At 35.3% G+C, this 23,956-nt stretch overlaps 1 protein-coding gene across 9 annotated transcripts in view; it reads right to left on the bottom strand.

Annotated features, from left to right (window-relative positions):
• Positions 1-23,956, bottom strand: part of PPP1R12A (protein phosphatase 1 regulatory subunit 12A) — a 117,154-nt gene that overhangs the window by 17,730 nt on the left and 75,468 nt on the right. For 6 of the 9 annotated variants that reach the window (XM_014963642.1, XM_014963644.1, XM_014963640.1 and 3 more), the window contains exons 9-20: positions 21,456-21,583; positions 18,636-18,752; positions 17,993-18,208; positions 16,812-16,906; positions 13,723-13,845; positions 11,698-11,859; positions 11,093-11,269; positions 7,996-8,086; positions 6,859-7,056; positions 6,514-6,682; positions 4,384-4,502; positions 3,728-3,793 (exon numbers count right to left, since the gene is read on the bottom strand). In XM_014963642.1, the coding sequence (XP_014819128.1) occupies positions 3,728-3,793; positions 4,384-4,502; positions 6,514-6,682; positions 6,859-7,056; positions 7,996-8,086; positions 11,093-11,269; positions 11,698-11,859; positions 13,723-13,845; positions 16,812-16,906; positions 17,993-18,208; positions 18,636-18,752; positions 21,456-21,583 (1,661 nt within the window). The remainder of the gene's footprint in view (positions 1-3,727; positions 3,794-4,383; positions 4,503-6,513; positions 6,683-6,858; positions 7,057-7,995; positions 8,087-11,092; positions 11,270-11,697; positions 11,860-13,722; positions 13,846-16,811; positions 16,907-17,992; positions 18,209-18,635; positions 18,753-21,455; positions 21,584-23,956) is intronic. The other 3 variants (XM_014963647.1, XM_014963648.1, XM_014963646.1) reach the window with 1 other exon arrangement.

Here is a 23,956-nt window from a genome sequence, read left to right as displayed (position 1 = left end):
CTGGCTGAGGTTGGGAACCTGGGAAGTTGGACAAGGACTCCATAGATCACCAGGAAACTGTCTTTCAGAGGCTTCTGTTCCCTGAATGCTGTAAGTCTTGCTCCTGCTGCTCAAGCACCGTCCAGCCTCCACACCTCACTGAAAGAGCAGCACACCTCTCAAGCACATGCCTGTTCTTGTTCCCCTGACTTTTCACAAAACACATTTTGAGTATTTTTTAGCACAGTCTCAGCTGTTTTCTTTCTTTCTTTTCCCCTTCAATTTCCACCAGTTCAGCTTAGTCACAATTTTCAATATTTGACAAAAAAAAAATAAATTCTGAAAAGGTAGAAGTCTACAAACTTTGCATAAAGTTTGAGGAGAAATGATGCCAATACAGATATCCTCGTGCACCCAAATCACAGGAGATGGATGCTCCTTGTACAGTCACAGGGCTGAGCAGCCACAGTTACACTGGCTACACAAGCAATAACAAAAAATTAAGAGGTATGTATCCTTACTGACACAACCTGAAATAACACCTACTTCTAACCCTTATGCCATCAGTCTATACACACCATAAGGGGGACCCAAAAGAAACCGTGTATCTGAAAACATACACTAAGCTTCTAGACAGGCACATCACATTTTAATGTGCTTAGGATCATTACTGGTAATGGAAATAAAACATCAATGTCAGGTGGAATTTTCTTTACTGTTATCAGTGTTTCTGTAAAACTGCCACAGCCATGAAACTGAGAAACAAATTCCCAGTACAGCATTTAACGAACATACTAATTTAATAATGCCAGTTTCTCATGTTTATTCCTACAGAATTAGAAGACTTAATGACAGTTATTTACTCTAATACTGCCAGCTTTGACCTTTCAGGAGTCACATATCTGATCTCTGGCAAAATAAAATTTTGGTCCATTTAATTATAAACAAACTATAGTTGTAGTACTTATTCATTTTTTTTTTTTTTAATACAAACTGAAAAACACTCTTCACAGAAACACTTTTTTACTTATAATCTCTCAGTTGTCAAAGCAATCTTCCAACTGATCCTGCTATACTACAGCTTAGTTCTAAGACCCTCCTTCTTGCAGGGACCCTCCTTCTTGCAGGAACACCAATCTCCTATAAGTAACATGGCAATTTTTTGTGCAAATTGAAAAAAATCTCATCTTCTAAAAAGCCTAAAAAAAAAAAAAAGCCTTAACAAAATTTAAAAAGCTGAAAAAAATTAACTAGAAAAACTTCCAACTGTCAAAGTGCTCAGCATAGTCTGACTTCTCTTTAATAGCTCTCCTTTATGGACAAATGATCAGCTAAGAAGTCAAAAGACTGTTCTGAAGAACTGAAGAACAAGAAAGCACAAACTGAAATCTTAACAGTTCTTTCAAGACCTCTGAGATGAGTAGATAATGATTTTTCTGGTTCCTTAAAGATTTCAGGCTAGAAATTATTTTGTCTAGGGTTCTTTAATTTTCTTTGTAGCATGCGCTCATTTGCAAGGCTTGTTCTTGACCTCCTCTCTTTAGTTTAAATTCCTGAGTAACCGCCAAAGCCCTGGGAAGTTTATAGTTACCATCTTCTACCTCTGGCTTGTAGCTTCACCAAGCAAAAAGAACAACAGCAGCACCACATAAGGGAGAAACAGAGAATTTCAGTATTTCCGAAGTTTCTGTCTTCTGAAAAGCACTACATCAAATAATCAGCACAACTCAAAACCACATATATTTTCTGAAAGTCTTTTGTTATAATTCTAGTTTATTGATATCTCTTCCTTTTCTCTTAGAACTGAAAAGGATTTGCGAGCAAATAACAATGAGTATCTACAATAAACATGCAAGATGTATTTAAAGTTACAGTAGGTTTAGCAACCGCAAAAAGGAAAGTGCAGTTTCTTTAGGCATTTAAAAACTAAGAAAAAACCACACTTTTTGCCATGGATTTGGGAACAAATTGGCTATTAGAATGTTAATCTATTCCACTGTTATTTTTCTAAGGTGGTAAAATACTGCACTGTCAAAAGTAATATGTTTAGTTGTCAGGTTATCACTGTAAATGCTAAATAGTTGCTTATCAAAGACAGGAAGTTACTTGAAACCTACATCATGTTTTAAATCTCTGATAAACTATTTGTTGGCAAAGGAAACAAAAGCATAATATGAAAACAATGAAATTATATAAAAATTTTAAGATATATTACAGTTCATATGATTATAATAATCAGAAGGCTTGGCCTTTTTTTGCAATTTTGATACTACATTGGAAATTCCACACTAAGTTTGACAGAACTTGAAAAGAAAATTTAAAAACACATGAAATGCTTATTTTGCTATTCAACTCACTTTCTGTTTTCATATTTTCTGCAGCTGATGTGACAAAACAGGTTGTATCAGTAATGCAAAACCAATTTATGTCACACCAGGTGAGAGTAAACTTGGTTCACACACTCAATTCATTTCAGAGCCCTCCATGAACTCAAATCTGGTATTATATATATTACTTATAATGAAACCAAGCTACCAAAGTCTTTTTTGTAGGAAGTATACAGGCTAAGAGAATGTTTTGAGTCCTAAGTCAAGCCATGATTAGGCAGCCAATTCTACACTTCTCCGTCATCTCAACCCAACACGCCCCCCCTTTTAATCATAGATCATATTAATAATTTTGGGCCTGATTTACCACTATTTCACTGTAGTTTTATAGAAGTCTAATTCTATCAGGAGCATCACATGCACATTCTACAAAATGAATTTTTACAGAACAGAATATGAAGTAATTACAGATCTAAGGATAATGATATGTACTACTGGAAGGAAAAGAAATAGGACTAAGCATTTATGCTGATGGACACAGAAATAAAAAAATGCAGCAAACCAAAACAGCACAGAATGAATCTCGTAACTGAAGTATTTAAGAAATGTGTAATGGAAACTTAAATAAAAAGGAGAGAGACCTCATTTGAGTTTTATTCCTCGGTAACGAACCTGTTTTTGTAGTGTGTTACTCCATGGTTTAGTCAAAAGAAATACATTCTGCTATACCATTTTATAGTACAGCTCAAGTCACTACTTCGCTTTTAACCCCCCTCATCCCACTGTCACATATCATTCAGTTTTAAGGACTTTTCCATCCGATCAAGCCTATTATACTGTTTTCCACTGACGTTTTAACATAACTAATAATACTGAAATAGGATGTTCAGAAATCCATTTTTATTCAATGGAGAAATCACGTGCATTGTGTTCTTCAACCTTCTATGCTTCATTACATTAACTTCTCTTATTATCTGTTAATTACATTATTGACACCACTGGGTTTCATTTTAAAACATTTTAATTAGTGTGCATAAGTCACTGGACATCATTGATCTGAAAATAACTGAGCAGATGGAACAAAGATCCTTATAAGGTAGAAATCAAAAGCACCCTCCAGTAACTTGCTGCAACATGTTCCTGACCTACGTGTCAGAAATTGCAGCTACATTTTCTGGATGTTAATTCTACATAATCTGAATGAAAAACGTAACTTTTAGCCATTGCTAATATGTTAAGAATTGTTATTATAGCCTGCAAAGGAAATAGCACTCAACTGTAGCCACAAATTATTAATCAGAAAGTACTCTTAAGAACTCTACCTTATGTACTCTTTTAATTGAAACCAACTGCAACAGAAATTTTACAATCAAAATGCATCTGTTAGGAAGTTAATAAACTGATTGTCTTTTTAAAATTACCTGAGTTTCTTTCTTATTTGTTCCTTCTTCTGAATCGGATTGGTGTTCCTGTTCATTTTCATCACTCTGGTGAAAGAGGTGGGAGAGGAAAAATAATTAAAAGCTTAATTTGCATTTAATTCAACAGCTTAAAAGCTGTTGAAAGCTTACTGAGATTTTAAGGCATCCTAGACTTTTAATGTGAAAACCTAAGAGCAGTAGAATCCTACCTAACTAAAACATACAGAGAATATATGGGTTATATGATGACAATTCTCGAACAAGTACTTGTTTTCAGTATCAGGAGGAAACAGAACGTTGCGTTTGGCACAAGAAAATCTTGCTTTTACAAAATTACTACTGATCCCATGACAAAGAACAGTGAAAAGGAATCGGCTGAAACATCAACTATAACCCTTCTGATCTGACAGCAGTTCTTTCAGTTATAAGTACGTGGCTACTTGTAATGTACGAGTCTCATTCCTACAGCTTTGGTATGCACGTCATAGAAAAAGAATTGTTTAATGATTATTTTTTCCTTAAAGTACGATTCAGTTTTTCCAGATCAATTAGTTATATACTGTATTTCTCTAAACTATTCTCTAAGAATACATTATATGCATTCCATATTGCTACAATTTAAGCTTGTAAATCAGCAGTAGCAGTCATTTACTTACATCTTGAGTCCAAAAAGAAACTCCTGTAGATCGTCGTTTTTCTCTTGGTCGCCGCCTTTCCCTTATAGTTTTAGGCTGTGACTTATCTTCTTCCTTTTCTTCCTCTTTTTTGCCCCCTTCTGTTAATAACAACTTTTCTTATTCATTGTATGATACAATCTAATTTTCTGAAAATTTTCTGAAATAATTCTGTCTTCAAAATGCTTACAATTCTTTATTTTTTTACTTGAAATAAATTCACTAAAGAGCTTCTCACCACATATAGCTTTCTGTAATATACATTCCTCAGAATATAACTTTAAAATACTATAAACATTGCTCTAATTCTTGAACAGCAAGTGCAAAATACTAATTCCATCTCAGCCACCTAAACAAAACGTTTCAATGTAACAGTAATACACTACAAATTAGATTTAAAATCCAATTTTCAAGTGTCACGTAATACTTCTAAACATCTGTGTCAGTAGATGTATAAAAGTACAAAACAAGAGGAGATAATTCTTCACCATTCTTCATCAAACAAGTTTTTTTGCTTACATCAAGAATTTGATATTAAAAAATCTAAACTTTTAAAAGTCTGTTAAGCCCTCCTTAAGAGCTCCCCTTTTCATCACAGCCCTCTCCATTTTTGCTCTAAGGAAGAATAAAATGGGATCTCCTAGATTAGATTAATACTGCATTATGTATTTCCTTTCTCTATAAAAGAACTGTGATTGCAATTCAAAAGCGATATAATACCTCAGGATTGTGTTTGTTCCCCTCTATGTTTACCAGTAATTTGTATCAAAAAAACTATTAAACGAACCTGCCCAAACCAAAGCTATTTAACTATTATCAGTCTATTCAGTCTGCTGTTCTTTTATTAAAGTAAGAAACCATAGATTTGAGTTCAGATAGAAGTATCACTAATAACTTAACTTTACCATCACCAGTCTTCAGAGGTAAATAAACATTTTAGTGTGAAGCAAGAATTAAACAGAAAAGAAAGAAATACAAATATTCATGGGGAACATACACCTTTCCTATTTAAATAAATAATGATTTTACCTCTGGGCTTTCAGATGGTAATGTATTTCTCCTCCTAAAGTCATAATTTGAAAAAAAAACACCCTGGTGTAATTAATATTTACCTATTAAAATCTTTTCCATAGAACAGTCTAGAAAGAGTTCCCTAGAGCAAGCATGAGTTACTGAAGAACCTTAATCCACATTCCAGTTCATCTTAGGACAGAGGGAAAATAATTAGAAAGCATATCCCTGAAGCTTAGCCCCAATAACTTCCTCAGAAAATACCAGCCTAGGGAACATGGCAATACTGCTATATAGTAAATGGAGATCTATTCCTATCCTATTCAACTGATCATTAACTTGAATTAAAATATTTCTCCCAAGTCCACAGCGGCAGGCCTCTGAGACAGAACAGATCACAGCGTATGTCAACAGCCTCCTCCTTTGACAGCCAATTAATCAGGCACAACATCTCTGAGAAATGTAACAGATGATTCACCTCTGAAATGAGGGCAAAACCTCTGTGACATCAGAGAGAAGCTTTTTTCTGACCTCGGAATCATGCATCTGATCCTCATCTGAAGATTACATAAACCATCCATAAGTATATTTCCATTAAATATTCAGAACTACTGCTGCAAATATCCCCTTCCCTTTGTTTTCAGCTGCTCATGAAACCCTGAGAGACCCTGAGGGCATTAAATGTGGAAGGACTGAAACAAACCCTGTTATTCAGCAATCAGTTAATCAAGTTAAATTCCTCCTCAATACTTGCAAGTATTTAAATACTGAAATGTGGTATTTTATGACTGTTGCTGTGTTAAAGCAGAAATGAGAGCACTATGTGGATACTGAAGGCAGTATACTTGACGTCTCCATGATCCAGCAATGAAAAACACAGATTCACCTACTACATGGCTGCAAAACAACACTGAGTACAGAAAATCTTTTTTTCTCTCTGTATGCAAGTTTCGGAATTTCTTACAGAAGACGGGAGTCAGATACATCTCCAGATACATCTACATACGTTATCACATCCCATTTAGAACTATCTTTAGACACAAACAGCCCTCTGTCAACAAAAACAACAAAAAAATACCCCTTCAGGAACAGTACTCCTACCTCTCTCACTTTCCTTTGTTCCACTCCGAGAATAGGCAGAAGTTACACCTATAAGGCTGTTTGGTCTGTTTAGTTGACTTGAAGTTGAAAGAGAGCTAGTGGAGGTGGAGAGCGAAGAGGTGGATGATGAAGTTGTTGAACTTGAAGTTGGTCTATAGCGATGATATGGCTATTCAGCAGAAAAATGTAAAAATTAATTTACCAAGATTAAACAAATATAAAACGCAGGATATTAAAACATTTTAATAAATAAATAAATAATTCTTATGGAAGTACCAAAATTCAAATATTATCATTGGAGATTCATATAATTTCTCTACCTAAAGAGACCCATCATGAAAATACCTCTTCAACAGTTCGGGAATATCTTTGTCTATAATCATCATCTTTAGTTTCAGATTCTTTCTTTTCTTCTTGTTTTTCTTTGTCTTGCTTTTCTTTCTCTTCTTTTTCTTTTTCTTCATTTTCCTGTTCTCTGGTTCGCGTGGGACGACTTCTTCCTATAGTTTTTTCAGCTTCTTGAAGATCTGTCAGTGTTACGCCCTGTGAAAAGAGCAGTCAGCAAACAACATTTCAATATATCGCTCGTATTAATGTAGATGATCACATTATATAAATATATATTTTAAAGACAAAATCCAGCATAAGAAAATTATTTCTATCTATCAAGAAATAAATTTTACCTATATATTCTACCTATAAGCTTTCCTCTCAAATCTTGGAATCAAATATCCCTCTTTGATTAGTGGCAAGTGTTTGCTGTAACGTGAACTACCAGAGATTCTCCAGCAAAACAATTTTTAGCTGAACTAGTACATAAAGATCGCATAGAAAATCATATGGAAATCATTTAAGAACCCATGAGGATCCTTCCAATATCATCATAAGCAGACTAAATATTTTTGAAAGAAAAGACTTCCTTAGCACTCTTCTGTATCCACATAAACTAGGCTGAATGTAATTTTTATACGCCATGGATCTTATTAGCTATCCATACGTTGGTCAGCTCAATTGCATTATCTTCAATAGTCCATGCACTGAAAAAAAGACTTAGAAATGGAAGCAAATACAGTATGCTATACCTATATTAAGTCTTCAACTAGAAGTATATAGCTGTTAGTTCTTGAGGAATTCAAATTCTTAGATTTAAACACCTACATAACATCAGGCACAATTACTTGAATGAGCCATTTCACCGTAATCAAAAACTTCCTTTCACTGGAGGAGTCTGTGCTTTCAAATTTGTATTAAGTCACTCTACAGTGATTAGAAAAAGCAACTTTCAGTACCTGATGAAGGGACCTAAAGCTTTCAGGGCAGAAAAGGAAAAAAAGAGGCTTTATTTCATGGGGTACAAGTTGTTTTATACCAGGAAGACCCAACAGTTTATTTGGAGCTTTACTGGGAAATCAAAACTTCACTGTACTCAAGGAACTACATGGGTAAGTTTCCATAAACGTAGAAGCTTTAATAAAACTATACCTGCGTAGATCTTCTAGACTGTCTTGCTTGCCTGGATCTAGCTTTTCTTTGGGACTCTGACTCTTCATCCCGTACTGGAGTGAGGTATGATCTAAAGAGTTAATCACAGACAAAATTAGCAAATGATAATTTTTGTGCAAATGCATTAAATGGTCAGAAAAAACTCCACAACATGATATGATTGAAAACCAAAGCAGTTGGAAGAAAATCCTTAACTATGTAAGATGGATTATATTTTAGACATTTCACCTCTATCATATAATGATCTATTCATCAAGATGGCAGCCTTTGATCTCAATTAAAATACACAGTGTTTTCCTACTTACTTTAGATTTTTTTTACCATTTACTCTAAATGTAACAAGCTTTTCTGGTATTTCACTAGTCTACTAACTTACACATTTGCACATAAAACATGTATCTCCGTGTGTGTATTAACTTTCAACATAACTTGTAGGCTTTCAGAAAAAGCTAAAGGTACTGCTAATGCAGAAAACCTAATTATACCATCTACTGCACCAGAGATTAAAAAATCTCTGAGGAGGTGGTTACCATATTTTCACATGAATCATCCACACTTTGAGTAATCCAACTCCCTTTGAAAAAACTGTGCTTTAAAATTAATCTTCATGAAACCCACAAAAAACCTGCAGAGTAAACAGGTAATCACAGCCAAAAGGCATATAAGGACATACAAGGTCTGGACTCTTTATAGAAATTCTCCAATCCGTGTAACTGGGGTGAAAAAAAAGAAGTACATATACACATGTATGTATGTAAAACCATCATTAAAGAACTTAAAAGATTTTAATGCATTTGTTAATTTTCTATTACAGAATATTCCAGGAATGCTGTTATAATTTAACATTTTAAAAAAATCATTTGACTAAAAATTAGAAAAAATTGAAAAAGCAAAATCAGGTTGCTAAAAGGTTGCTTAAAACATAAAATCTCTCTGAGCTTCTTTAGATCATAAAATTAGCTAACCAGTGTACCTATTCCTACACTCCAATAAATCTGAAAAACTTTAAACCTCACTGAGGGAAAATGGAAACTCTCAGCTTGCCAGGTGCACAGTACAGCTGCTGTCAGAGTAGAAAGTGCCCTTTTCCCTGGCATCCCTTGTTTATGCCACACAGGTTACCTATGCAGTATTATTAATGATACAAAGATTTACAGATTCAAGTTTGTCATTCTTTTCCCTGTTTCTCTAAAGCAATTAAAAAAATTAAATAAAGAATATAGCCTCTTCAGCTATTTCAAAAGGATGCACTATTAAGTGCTTTGTTACTAAAAGTCGTTTATAATGTCTCTATTTTTCAAATATTCTTTGAAATAATATTTCAAACATACTTTCTAAATACACACTTTGAGTCTATAAATATGGATTAACCAACTTCATTTCTTAAGAAAATATTCAGCATATATTTTATATACAGACAAGTTTTTCATGTGCATATAAACATACATAGATACACACACATGCACATATATATGTATCTGTATATATAGATAGATATGCATGTGCTGGTATCTAGAGCACTAACTTCTCACATGCATGCATTCCAGTTTTGCTGATTTCTAAGATTTAATGGATAGTTTAATAAGCATCAAGAATACATCTGCAACAGTATAATACACAATCAGCCCAGAGGCAGGTAAAAACAAGGAATTTCAGGCCAATTGCAGGTATCTAAAACGTATGTAGTATATGCGCATTAGTATACACACAGTAGTAAGAGCAAACATGACAGCAAAAGCCTTAACTCTAAATTTCCTTGCTTTTCTAGCTCATATGACACTAAAATAGCATTTGCACTTTAAAATTGGCACTTCTTTTAAAAAAAAGATGCATTTTGTTGTTTTTTCTTTATCAGGTTCAGTCAAATTTTGCTATGGAAAATGCAGGTCCTGACTACAGTTGTTACTGAAATGGGTTGCCAGCACACGTGGGCACCTCCTAAATCATGGTGGGGAAAAAAAAAAAAAGGAAATTCCCATTTCGTAGAAGTTATTTTATCTCAGTTTTGGGTACGAAAGGAAGACTATGGAAAACAGACTATCCTAAATAGGCTAAAAAGTATAAGGAATGTTTAAATGTTTTTGCCACCTTAAGTGAGCCAAAGGAATCCAGGTTTCTTCTGTAACAATGAACATCTTCATTACCTCTGTGAACATAGAGAGCTACGCACCACTGGCACTCATACAGGAGCTCGAGTTCAAAACTACTACAGGAGCAACACAGAAATCTGAACTTGCATTTCAGCGGAAGGGTTAAAGGATAAACATTTATAAACACCCAGAAGAAGAAGAACCCAGGGAAAGCTAACACAAATTAGCAACCTTATGAAATCTTATTTTTGCTTCCATAAATAGCAGGTAACAACTCTTTATGGAAACATAAATATGCGCCTATCTTAACTCATCCGCCATGTAACTGTAACAGAAAAAATACTGTATTCTTAAAATAAGATTTATATCAGATTCTTAACTCATTCTTCATACTGAATAATACTCTTAAACCATTGCATTTACAAACTGCGCATTATGTTTCAAATAGAAGAGAGTCTAAATGATGCAATGAAATATACAGAATGTGTTGGGTTCAATACTCTTTCCTCAGTAGTGCCAGGCATATGAAATGACTGAAAAAAATGCTCTGTTGTAACTTATTAGCACACTGCTGGTGGCACAGTAGCTCAAATCAGCAGCAATGCACTTGTAGTAAATAATTAATTATTGATTTTCTAATTTTTAATTCAGCATTTTTGCAGTTTCATTATGGGTATTTTTAAGAGGACTCATTTAATCTATTAATGGAAACACAATACAAAAATACTGCATACCAAATGAGAACCCAAGGCCAGTCAAAAATACAGACTATCAAAGTTTAAGTTTCATGAATGATCTCTGTCAGTGTATTAAGCTCTTACATAAATCGAGGCACAGTGCTAGTTGTTTAAATACACAGGAAACAAAACCACTGCTTTACATACTGTACCATCCAAATTTGTGGTAACCAAAACATTCCTGTAAATAAGAAAAAAAATATGTAACTTTTGTACAAGAGCAACATTACTCTTAGGACCTTTACACACCTCCGTCTCTCCCTGACCTCTGACGTTGAGGACACAGTGCCAGAAGTAGCTGTAGTCATGGCTGTGGTAGTGGCTGTAGCATTTACAACAGATGGTGCAACAGGAACGGTCACTGCCGTAGGAACACTGTCCTTTTCTTTTTCAGTACTATCCTCAGCCCACAAACGATTTGAGGTACTACAGCATAACAAGCAGCAACACAAAAAAAAGAGAAAAGGAAACAGCTAAACAATGAAAGCACTTTACTAAACAACTAGTAACATGTAAATTGAGGGATGGATTTTTTTTTTAAAGCGAACTGAGAAATGTCTCTACTATGAAAGCTCAACTTGAGCTATTAAATTGAATACTTAAGAATTGAACAGTTCACAATAATTGAACTCTTCACCCTTCTGTATTCTTTTATGTCAACATGGCTGTCGCTTTACAGGAGAAAGCCATTCACAATTTTCGAGCCAAATTGTATAAAATTAAAACAAATTTAACAGGAAAGCGAAAAAATCCAGAGCCCCAGGATCTACTAAACAAGAACGCATGCACGTACATAAGCACACAGTAGACCTGACAAAAAAAAAGAACAAAAAGAAGCGTGCTGGTGCCATTACCTGCTTTGTACACCTGCTGAAGTAGAACCCGTTGTACTCTTTGTAGTAGTGTTTGCGCTGGCAGGCAGTGTTTTCTGAAGACCAGCAGAAGAGGTAACTGTTGATGCAGTACTTGGAACATTAGAACTAATCAAATCATCTTGTCTTCTACCAAAGGAGCCACTGAAGGAGAGACACGTACAATAAATGCATTGTATTACTTATCTCTGCTCATTAAAATAGTACAAAGCTGTGAATGATCCATTAAATTCCTGCCCGCGTCTTCTGTGTCTCAGCTGAGGCTCGGAAACTTCTGGGGCAAAACCAAGCATTTTCAAAAGCCATTTTCTTCGCTATTTCCTTGACTAAAACTTTTACTTTATGACTTCAGAGGGCAGCAGAATTGTCCCTTAGTCCGGACCATTTCTCCACAAGAGGAGATAAAGAATGGAATCTCACTGGTTTACGTATGACTGTCTTGATTGCATCTACTGAAGTATTCATATAGGACCACTAATGTCCCATTTTTAAACTGCTGTTTCACCCACACTGAATACCTCAGAAAATGCAGAATTTTACTTCACAGCTTGTCATAAAAGAAAATGTCTTAAGTATCATTCCTCTTATCATTTTCAACCAATTAAATGTATTGCTTGTTTTTTTTTTTAACTTCAATCATTCCCAGAAAGATTAACCTCCCACTCATGCTTTTCCCTTGCTCTTCAAGTTGTAAAGAAGATCCAGTGGTTTCTACGTTTCTATTCATCGGTTCTGGCTGAACAAATTTTGCATTACCAAGTTAGGATGTTTGCTCAGGACTAAGCCTCAGAATCCACTGTTAGAACAGACAGAGCATCGTATTGCTAACTGCAAAAGATTTAAGGAAAGGTGCTTCTTTGTCATTCTGCAATTGATCTTTTTTTTGTTACTATCAATTCTAAAATGAAAAGAAAAATATGCAATTTAAAAATGATGAGTACATTTTGTTTGAAGACCGAAGCATAAATACTGGTAAAAGCCAACATGTGAAGACTGTTCACACAACATCAACTCTTGATATTTTCCATCCAGAACAGGGTATCTGTGCGACATCTTTCCTAAACCTACAGTTAGGAAAATTGAGTTTTCTTTTTAAGGCAGGAAGTTAACAAAGATGTATTATGCTGTACGAAACATCCTGACTGACTGCCCCTGACAACATCGATGTCAAGACAAAAAAAAAGGTTAAATATCCATCACCCTGTACATCATCAGTACATATCAGTATGCAACTTAGCTACCTGAATGACAATCGTTTCTTTTGAGCTACTCAATTTAGATAGTTATTGCTCCATGAATTCCAATGAAGAACTTCAATAGCTACACTGAAACTACACAATGGAGTAACGTTAATCGTGTATATATTTGCAGGGTATGATTCCTTCTGAGAAAATCCTGCAAGATAGGATCCACACACACCTGAAAATTATTTTCGTATTAATCATCATTTACTTTGCATTCAAGTTAGTTTTACATATGCATTCTAAAATGCTCATACTCAAGGTAGGTGTGGCTATAATCTAACATTATGGAGAGCAGCCCAAGACCTCTGATATTGTCATGCAAACCCAAGGTTCAACAGAGACAATATTTTTCGCCTTTTCAGATATCAGGCAGAATTACCTCTATTCCAGCACTTAAAATAGTTATCTTTGGTTTCTGAGCTATTCCGGAAAGAGTCAAATGAACCTCAACTGAAATAAACAATGGCGAAAGGAAGCATATAATTATATATTATATATATTATATTATAATAATATATAATAATATAATATATATAATAATTATATAGCAGTTGCTGCAAAACTCTAAGTTAGTAAAAATGGTATAGCTTTAAAATCAGCACAGGTGTTATATCAGCACAAGTACATAGTTTGCAGTAATTTTGAACATTTTAACATGTCACCATTCAATTTTAAACTGTCCTTCAAAGTGATTCAGTGCATAATTTTTCTTTCAATTTGTAAGCTTATTTTGATAAAAAAAGACAAGAGAAAAATCCCACACCTTCTTTGATAACTTGTGTTTAATGATGTAGGACCTTCATTCAAACTGTTTTTCTTGACATCTTCCTCCCATTTTCTCCTGGTGTAGGAACTGCCACCACGTATTGAGCTAGCAGATGAGTCCCTGTAAAAAAGATGTTATTTTACCAAACTCATATTAAAGGAGGTGGTTCTTGAGGTGAGCTGAAAAGAACTTTCACATTAAAGATTAAAACCCTGGAGAACAGACTTAAAATAAACATAGCCACTCAGAACAGGAAAACAACCACCTTTGCAGACAATCATTTTCAAGCTCCTATGGAAAAATACTACATTTACACTAACGCTGTAAAGAACATAATAGAAAAGTAGCATCAAAAGAAAAGCTGCTAAAAAGGATTTCATCAACAAGAAATCGACCATCAGCTTTTATCTGTGACCACTGCTGCCTGTGTTCTTCTCAAATAAGGAACAAGAGACTTTTCTCTTTGCTCCTGAGACTACCCAGTGTAGTAATGGGAAAAGTACTCGAGTTTTTTAGGAATTGATTTAATGGTGGTTTTTTTTTATTCTTGGATGTTATAAGAAGTTCAAAAGATGACCAGCCTTTAGAACTCATGATACTGTAGACTAGTGTAAACAGGTCTGCAGTGGCCATTCCTGAGTGGCCTGTCACATATCACTGGCTGACATTACTTTAGTCATAAGGAATTTCCAGCCTGTTGTTGCAGTTCATAGCAGCAAGAAATAACCTTGCAAAAATCTACTTAGAAAAACTACCCTGAAAACTGATACTGAGATGCAAAAAAATGATTTTCTAATAAAAATGTCACCTCAAGATTTGAAGTAAAGTTCAGATAGAAAGAAAAAAAATGTCTTTCACAAACTATATATAAAAGGCAACCAGGTGTGCAAGGGAAAATAAAAATTTTGTAAAGATGTATTTTATGTTCAGATACCTTTGTTCAGAATGTAACTCTTTTTGCACAAAAATGCATGCTAGCACTGCTGTGGTCGGAAACAACTTCAGAAAAAGATCAAACACAAGCCAATGCAGTGCTATCTCTTCCCACCAAAGAGAAACACAAATTCTCATGTATCATCCACCACAGCAAGGTCCTGCTGTATTACAATTATTTACAATTATTGAAGGTTTCACTTTGCCAGCACTTTTGCTGTAGCATCGGCTACTTGACTGGGGCTGAGTGCCTGAAATCTGTTAATCTGAAAGTCCAACTGGGATTCATCTTGAAGTCCTTCCCATGACTCACAGCAGGATGTTAGCTGGATTACACTACATCATCGATAAGCCAGACAAGCAGGTGTTCAGACAGGTAGAACAAGAATCCAGCATTAAGCTGAGCAACACGGACAGAGATCTGGGACAAAAGCAGAAACCTTAATAATTTATTAAAGGTACCTGTAGGGCCAATGTTTAAATTCTACATGTCCAGGTCAGACTAAATGTCAAAAATCTCTTACAGCTTTAATTAAGTAAGCTGGGTTGACTGCCATATCATACATCAGGCAAAGTATTGGTGCCTAAACAGGCTGGCCTAAAAGCAGGCTTCATATCCGACACACCAGTGAATACAGAAAGCTCTCAGGTCAATAATTTGGTCAGCACTGGGACTAACAAGACTGATGACCCCCAGCTCACCCAATGCCCATGAGGAAAACCATGCTATTGCTGATACCCACTTTTGGAACTGTGTCTGTGAATAAGTCATGACAGTTAAGACTGGCATGTCTACGACACAAATAAACCTCAACACTGAAGCAAAATTTAATCCCTTTGTTAGAAGCAGTAACAGCTTCTAAGACATAACATTGCAACGAAATATTTATCTCAATATTAAGGTATCATCTAGTTATGACAATTTTGGAGTACAAGAGTTTTTAAGACACAAAGAACAAAAACTGAAATAATAATTATCTCTCTCAGAAACAAACCAAAACTGACTAATAAATGCAGCCTCAAGGAATACAGTACCCCAGAGAATGATAAGCACAACCAGAAACTCCAATCTGCCCTGTTATAGAACTACAGATTAAAAAAATCTGGCCAAGTAACATGAGAGATGCTAACAAACTAAGCTGGACTTCAGAGGAGCATGAGAGCTGGAATATCCCTCTTGCAAAACAGAATCTGTCACCCAGAGACTAAACTTAGGCAACTGTATTCTGCAAGCATAAGAAAAGCCAGTATTTATCTTGTGTTGAACCATTCTCAAGAGTAGCAACAAAGAAGCTCTTCTTCAGACACAGGAGATTTATCAGTCTTACAGACAATTATTAAAATAGCACATTTTGAGCAATGAGAAGATTTTCAGTTCAGGTCATCCAACATTCAGCTATCTAGACACAATCCAGCAGAAACAAGACATTAGGGAGACTTCTAAGTTTTGTACTTGAATGCATTCTATATTAACTCAAGAAAATGTCTGAGTAGAATGTCAGTAACAGAGAGGAGCAGAGAACGGGAAGATTCTGACAACATAAATTTGCCATGAAAGTGCCCCAAGTCATAAAAGGTAACAAGCCTATGCACCTAAACTTTTTGTTTCTTTTATACTGAAAGGTACAAAAGAAATAGCAGCAAAAAAAAAGCAAAAATCTCCAAAAGAAGAAGAAACATCAACATGTAAACAAGAAAAACAGAACAACTGCTTTTGTAAATTAGCTATGATTTTTGTAAATCATTGCTGCTGCATGATATGGTTTTAAGCAAAGACTGTAAGAAACATAGTATTTTACTGTAATAATGGAGCCCAACAGCAGCACTCCATGGCCCAGGACAAAGCAGTAAAATGCTTTCAGAACCGTTCAGTAGCTTAAGGTTTACCACTTCACATTTTGGATTTTATTTCTTTTCTCCCCCAATAAGACAACACTCATTGCCCAGTTCTGCTCTTGCCATATAATAATTTGGATTTTAAAAAAGGTCATTACAATTTACAAGATCAAAAGGAATTGGATTACCCTATGGATTAGCATATTCTGTAGAGCAGAATAATGCTATAACAGCATTGTCTTAAAATCTGTAAATTTGTCGGCCACTCTAAAATCAAGCAATTTTACATTTAATAGAAATTATAACTTCAGAGTCACCTGTTTTCTTTTTCATCAATGTCAGAGGTACTGGCCAGTCGTCTTGGTATTGTAGGTGCAACATATGCAAGTCGAGTTCCTTTTCCATCTTTCTCCTGAAAGACATGTGTTTTTTACTAAGTGTTACTATTATTGATTATACTGCTACTGGTTCAAAAATTATCATTATGAAAAGTTCAGCTTTATTTATTATAGAATCATAGAATCATCTAGATTGGAAGGGACCTTTAAGATCATCTAGTCCAACCATCAACCTAACTCTGCTAAAAAAACCAAAAGAAAACCATACAAAAAAACCCCCTCACATTGCTAAACTGTGTCTCTAACCACTATGTCAACCCGTCTTTTGAAAACCTCCTCAACCACTTCCCTGGGCAGCCCATTCTAGTGCTTAATGACCCTTTCAGTGTAAAAATTTTTCCTAATATCCAATCTGAGGCCTTTTGTGACCTTATCTGTGACCAATGAGACCTTATTATACAAATGAGTTTTCAGCTTTAGTTGAATATCATAATGACTACAACAGAAAAAGAGAACTGTTTGTTTTCATTCCAGTGATGCAAATTACTTGATTTCTCTTTTTTCTTCTTTGCTGCAGTACAATTCCAACACCGATTATACTGAAAGCAACTGTTTTAGTATTTTTATACAGTATGGTATGGTATTATTCTTTATCATGAAAACATTTAAACATTTGTACCTGAAATAGAACCACAAGTTCAATGCTGTTCAGCTATCTGTTCCAAACTAGTCCTTCACTTGGTTCACTGTACTCATGTTTAATTCTAGAACTTAATTTTTGTAAATAACAAATTACTATGGAATACAAAGAGACTCCTTTTTTATAGTATTCTTTCAACATTACCCTCCAAGTGATGCCAAAGGTATCAAATCTCTGATCCCCTTTAACTGTAAAAACTACTACTAGCATTGCAAGTCCCAAAAAGGGAGAAGCCCCAGATCTACATACCAGGTCCTCAGACAATGAAGGGGCAGAGTACACTTTTTAAAGAGATTACACACAAGCTGCATAATTTAACTTTTCAGAATTTTGGTAAAGAATAGATGTGTAGTACAGTCAATAGAGGAGAACGTCTTACTTCTGTGATATGTCACAAACTTCTACACTAAGTAAGGTAGATAAGTCCCTTAAAATGTTGTTTTACACCGAAAACAATTACCTTTTCTTTGTTGTCCAATGAAGAGGAAAGTCTAGGACTGGAAGCAGAACGCATAACACCTGCAGAGTCCTTTTCTTTCTGAGCTTCTTTGGAAGCAGTAATCTCTGCAAGTGCACCATAACTACCAGTTTTTCTAAGACCTAACCTCCACGAAGCGGGAGATTCATCCTTCCTTTCTTCTTCTTTGGGAGAAACCTTGGTTGTAGATGTTGGAAACTATAAAACACATGCAAATGAATTTAAATTATTAATTTACATTACCTGTGATAATTCATACTCCTTGCGAAGATTTGAAAATGCATCTGTTTTAAATGATCATATTATTTATTTATTTACTTTGTTACAATATGTTTATTTATTTATCTTTATTATAACATATATTATCAAGTGTTGAATCTGGAGGGAAGTTGTGGTGAGAGACAAGCTACACACTCTTCTCTTAAATTAGTTAATGAGATAAGAAATGTAAGACTGGTCATGGTATATTACTCCTCTAAAAGTTAGCTTAGAACAACTCACACTTTGTAATACACACTGTCATCATGAGATGCAAACTTAGAAACATGCAAATCCAGTATCAACATTTTGATTAAATATGTTATTTTGCAACCTGTACACAAACCTGTGCACACCAGAACCTCACCATAGATTTTTCACCCTTATTGGGCACAAGAACAATGCCAGTTTTGCGCAAGCCCTGCCTCCATGATGCAGGATCTACTGACTCCACGACAGGCATGATAGGAGGAATGAAATCATACTAAAGCCAATTAAGACAAGACAAAGATGGAGATTGAAAGAATGGAAAACAGAAACAAAAGGTTGTTTTAAAACCACATAGTTTGTTCCTATGTTTATGTTATGTAGCTCTTCATTACAGCATAAAGTACCAAAAAGCAGTAAGAGACTTAAAACCTTAGTAACAGATTCTTATTAAACACAACACAGCATGTTTAGCTAATTCAGAGACAGAATTACAGTTTGCATAGACAAGGACAGCAAAGCCTGTTGACCTAACAAGGTCCATGCCCTAATTGCTCATATGGCTAAGAAAACTGGAAGATTCACGCTAACACACCTCTTATCTTCTTATCATATTTCATTCATATCCCTTAATCACACACATCCCATGCTAGCTTAGCTATCAAACCCCTCACTTTGGGAGCTTCACCCCCAAACTTGCCTTACTTCAGCACCCTTAAGCAGAAAGCAGCATTACTGAATGCTGTACAGATCGAAGAAAACCCAAATTCAAACTTAGTACATACACTGCATCTGCACCACTTGTGAGCAACATACGGTTTGGCCACCTATGGTGTAAAAGTGTAAGAGTAGATGCAGTAGCACAGATGGTGCAAAAGTAGATGCAAGATCACACATACAGTGCTATTTTACCTCCATTAGTAAAAACAGTTTAAAGCCTCTTTGTTCACTGATACGAGCTGCAACTGCTTCTCTAGATCACAGGTACATGCTATGTTACAAGATGGTGAGTTGATAAAAATGTGCATTTATTTTGTAGCTACAGAAGGCCCTGAATTTTTCACATATAGTATTAGAACAGTAACTACAGCTCATTTTTAACCTCCACCTTTTACCTTTAAGACCAAAAGATAAGCCATTAATTACTGCATAATAAAATGAGAACTAAATGCCAGTGTATTCATGATTTATAAAAGGATATAATTCAGCTTAAAATCCTACTTATTTCTTCTTATTATTAAAAAGTTCCTTTCCCCCTTCTTCATCATTTAATCACATACCAAAAAATTATGTCTATTTGATCATTCAACGCTAGAATATCAAGCCGCACCCCAGCCAGCAACAATTTGGTAATGTCCTATTGCTGAAAGTCATACACCTTAGAAGGCTTTTGCTTAATACAAAATAAAATGATTGGAACTTCATGATGAAGTTCAGACAATTACAAGAAAAACAAAGTGTTTGAAGTGTTAAATATCACAGAATCTCCAGTGTGCAAAGAGAATTAAGTTGAGAAAAAAGAACTGGGTGGAGAACACATCACTTAAATTGCCCAGCTGTCACAAATGCTTGTATTAGTGAAGTGATTTTAAAAAAATAAACAATATAAAGTAGGCCTATTTCCTTGCAGTAAAATTCACACTATATATTTGAATTCATTCCAGTTAAACACTGTTAGCAAACCAGCAATTCCTCACAATGTCTTCCCTCCCTCACACATTTGCTTTGTTTTGTGTGGAGAACTTATAGCTCCTAAGTTCTGCACAGCTCCTGAGCAATTCAAATGCAGCTCCCGTGACAGGGAACCATAATTCCTTATTGAGCCAGCAGGAACTGTTTAGGTTAACGTCACAAGATCACCCTGGAATCTAGCTGCCTGCCCAGCCACAAAGCTCAGCGAGGGGAAACAGAAGTCATTCCTGCTGGCAAGCCATGCCCACAATTCCCCTTTTGCTCTCACGTTTTTTTGAGATGACTCTTATTTTTGTAAAGCAGCTCTTGGGATCAGGAAGGTTGGCCCAATCCTATTGTACAGTGTCACATAACATGATGCTGTTGGGCAATATATTTCCCGCATCTATTACATTAAAGTATACTTTGTAACGTGAATCATCATTAGGTTCTATTGCAAATATGAAAGTAAAAATTAAAACTCCAATAAGCTCTTGGGAGTTAAATACAATACATGCTATTTGCTCAGCAGTACGTCTTCTCTCTCTGCTGTGGCTTCAGTATATCATGGCTACCATTTCTCCTGAACACACTTTTCAGAAGCACCAGTAGAGGGTTACACTTCAAAGTTGTATGATTGGCAAATGAAGCCTTACTGGCTTACTATCCAGTTTGCTTTGATATTCTGTAAGTTTGGCTTGTATACCACCTTCTGATCGTGCATTATTATCTACTGCAATTTTTTTCTCCAGGCATATGTATCTTCCCTTTAACAAGCAAAAGTGAAATTAATTCCAAATAACTTTTAACACCAAGCTGTAAAAAGCTTCCTGAGTGCTACATGGCTTTGCTAGGTGTGTTTTTAAGTTGTGCATTGAATAAATCACGTCCTGATTCTCTAGCTTTTCCATGAGGTCCTAAACATATTACAATCAGGGATGCGACCTGTAGCATTTTCTATTTCTTATTTCAGGTGTTAGTGCCTAAGCACTAACTGAAAGATTCTAAGCGCTCCTGAAAGTACCTATCTACCTGTGTCATCAGAAGTACAGGCACAGAGAGACACTGTAGTTTCTAAAAATGTTCAGCTGTTTCATAGTTTTGCATTTTAGATCCCTGTTTAGAATCAAAACCATTCAGAATTTAACAAAAGATTGAACACAGTTTCTGTAGGAAAACAAAATGTTTTGGAAATCTGTGCACATTTTCCACTGGATAACCCAATCCACTTTTTATACATGAATCAAAAAATGCAAGCTTACACAGAAGAACAGAAATTTAAAATAATGAAAAAGGCAATTTATTTTACCTTCTTAACAGGTGATGTAGGTGCCCCTTGGCCACCGGCTACTGAAGGCGCTGTCACGGCTACCGATGCTGATTGTGTACTTGTGGTATTTGCATTATGAGTTACAGCTGCCAACGTTTTGGTCTTATCTGCAAAACAGTTACAAGATTTTAATTTTCATTTGTCATTTACAATTTCTTCACTTCTACAACACAGAGTTTAATTTATTTTGAACGTATTTGACAGCCAACTTTCCAAACAGGATTTTATTATTTGTTCCTCAGTGTTTTCCCCCTCACTCCCAATCTGCATCTTAGTTAGGTTTTTTCCACAATGGTCATGCATGTAACATTATTCTTCTTCGTTATTCAGCAAGTGCTAAACACTGAGAGATGCAGAGACAGAACCACGGAATCATTTGGGTTGAAAGTAACCTCAGGAGATCACCTAATTCAACCTCCTGCTCAAAGCAGGGTCAATATTGTGTACAGACCAGGTTGCTCAGGGCTCTGATGAGTCAGGTCTTGAAAACCTCCAGAGACAGAGATTCCACAGCCTCCTCAGACAGCCCATAAAAATTTAACAATAGGAGGTATTTTTGCATGTAAGAGTTAATTTGAACTAGAGAAGATGCTAATTCAAAGTAAGACATTTATTCTTGGATAATTGTGTATGCTGAGTGCAAAGAAATAATTAACTGCACAGAGAGACCAGCCAGGGATTCCAGTCACTAGAATGAGCTGAGGCAGGGACTTGCCTTCCAAAGCTCTGACTTTCCATTTGCTTCATTCCTTCTTTGTCCTTTGTTTTCCTACTTAAGTTTCACTGTCTACCTACTCTACCCTCTTCTGCTTTGTCCTTCCTGCCCACATTTCTTCCTCTGTCCTTTGTCCGTGTACCCTAACCCCTCTCACACAGACATGCATGGCTGTGATGCAAGGTTGTCACTGCACTTGCCTGGGCTTCATAATCTTACACCTCACTTCTGTTTCACCTATTTGAACTGAACATTCTTTGCAGCAGAATGCAACACCTCATCCGTGTGGTATGGAGCAACGTGGGGTTCAAGCCCCATTGGTTTTGGTCCTACTATAAAAATACCTTATGTCTACAGCTCCCATACAGCATACAAACAGCTAATTCAGAAAGTATGCAATGTTTTCATACGGTGTTCTCGCATCTAACATTCAAATCTACAAAGTACTAACCTACGATTGGAAACTGTATAATTAATGGCATTGCCGTTACACATGTGTTTCAGTTATGGACATAGTTGAACAGATGTTTTGAATAATTATTTATGCACTAAAATACAAATATAAAAAAATCAGCTTAAATGACTAACTCTGCACTTATGGAAAGTTCTTTTTAAACACAAGTGAAAATAAAGGGTAGTAAACTTCTAGGTCATGGTAATAAAAAGTTCAACAGGACAATGCAGACTGACAGTACGATTTGAGATGATGCACAGGCCGATCTGCTGGAAATCTGCAAGTGAGTAATACAGTTTTAAAATATACAGAAAAAGTTATCAGGAGTGAAAGCATGGAAGGAGAAAAATGGATTTTTCACAACCGTACTCTGAAATTATTTCAAGTACAGCAAGAACATAGTTGTATGCATGACTGAGCTAATACTAAATTTCAAAGAAAATATTAAACTACCTCAAAGAAAGTTAAAAAACCTGAACTGCTGAAGATTTTATTCTTCAGCTTGTTTCCCTGTTCTTTAGGAGATGCTAACTTCATATTCATATTTCCCTTCTTGGTCTTACAGACAGAAATGTATTTATTTTTAAATTGTATTCTCACATAATCAATGAAACCAAATGTAAGTTTTATGAAAACATTTCAAATATCCCAACAGAATAGAAAATACAGTTTCCAGTAGTTCACAATATTGAATGCTGTTAAAGTATTTTACAACCAGAATGTTCCTTATAATCTTAAGATTTTTCACTAGAAAACTACCTTAAACTTAATAACGAGAAAAAAGGGAAAGTACAAGCGTGGAATTTAGAGATGCAGCTCTACAGGGAAAAGCTCTAAGTCCAGCTTGCCAAATAAAGTATGATAAAGCCTTGTTTATATTAAAAACCCCAAAGTTTACATAAATTAATTCTTGTGTCACAGTCAAATTTTCCTGGCACAAACTATCTACTGGTAACGAAGAGAACACAGTTACCAGAGTCATAAAGTTCAGGAGACATTACAGTTAGCTCAGCCACTGAGAAATTACTACATGTTCTATATTACAGTGGGTTTGAGTTTATCAAAGCTCAATCTCTGTAAATAAGGGATGCAAGTGTACTAAGGGGAAAGACTAATCACAAAGCTCAACAGACATTTTTTCCAGCTTACCACTGAAATGTTAGTATATTTCAAAATGCAAAAGCCATTAAACCATAATAGACAGTTTTGTTCTGCAACTTATTTTTATTTCCGTCTATGTTAAATATTTATGATATAATGGTTAGATCTAAAATCTCTCCTTAGTCTTATCTTTTCAGGTGAAGAAATTAG

This window comes from Calidris pugnax, unplaced genomic scaffold (genome assembly GCF_001431845.1).
Source record: "Calidris pugnax isolate Ruff unplaced genomic scaffold, ASM143184v1 scaffold44, whole genome shotgun sequence".
Classification (NCBI taxonomy): domain Eukaryota; kingdom Metazoa; phylum Chordata; class Aves; order Charadriiformes; family Scolopacidae; genus Calidris; species Calidris pugnax.
This window is presented reverse-complemented; position numbering and strand designations above follow the sequence as displayed.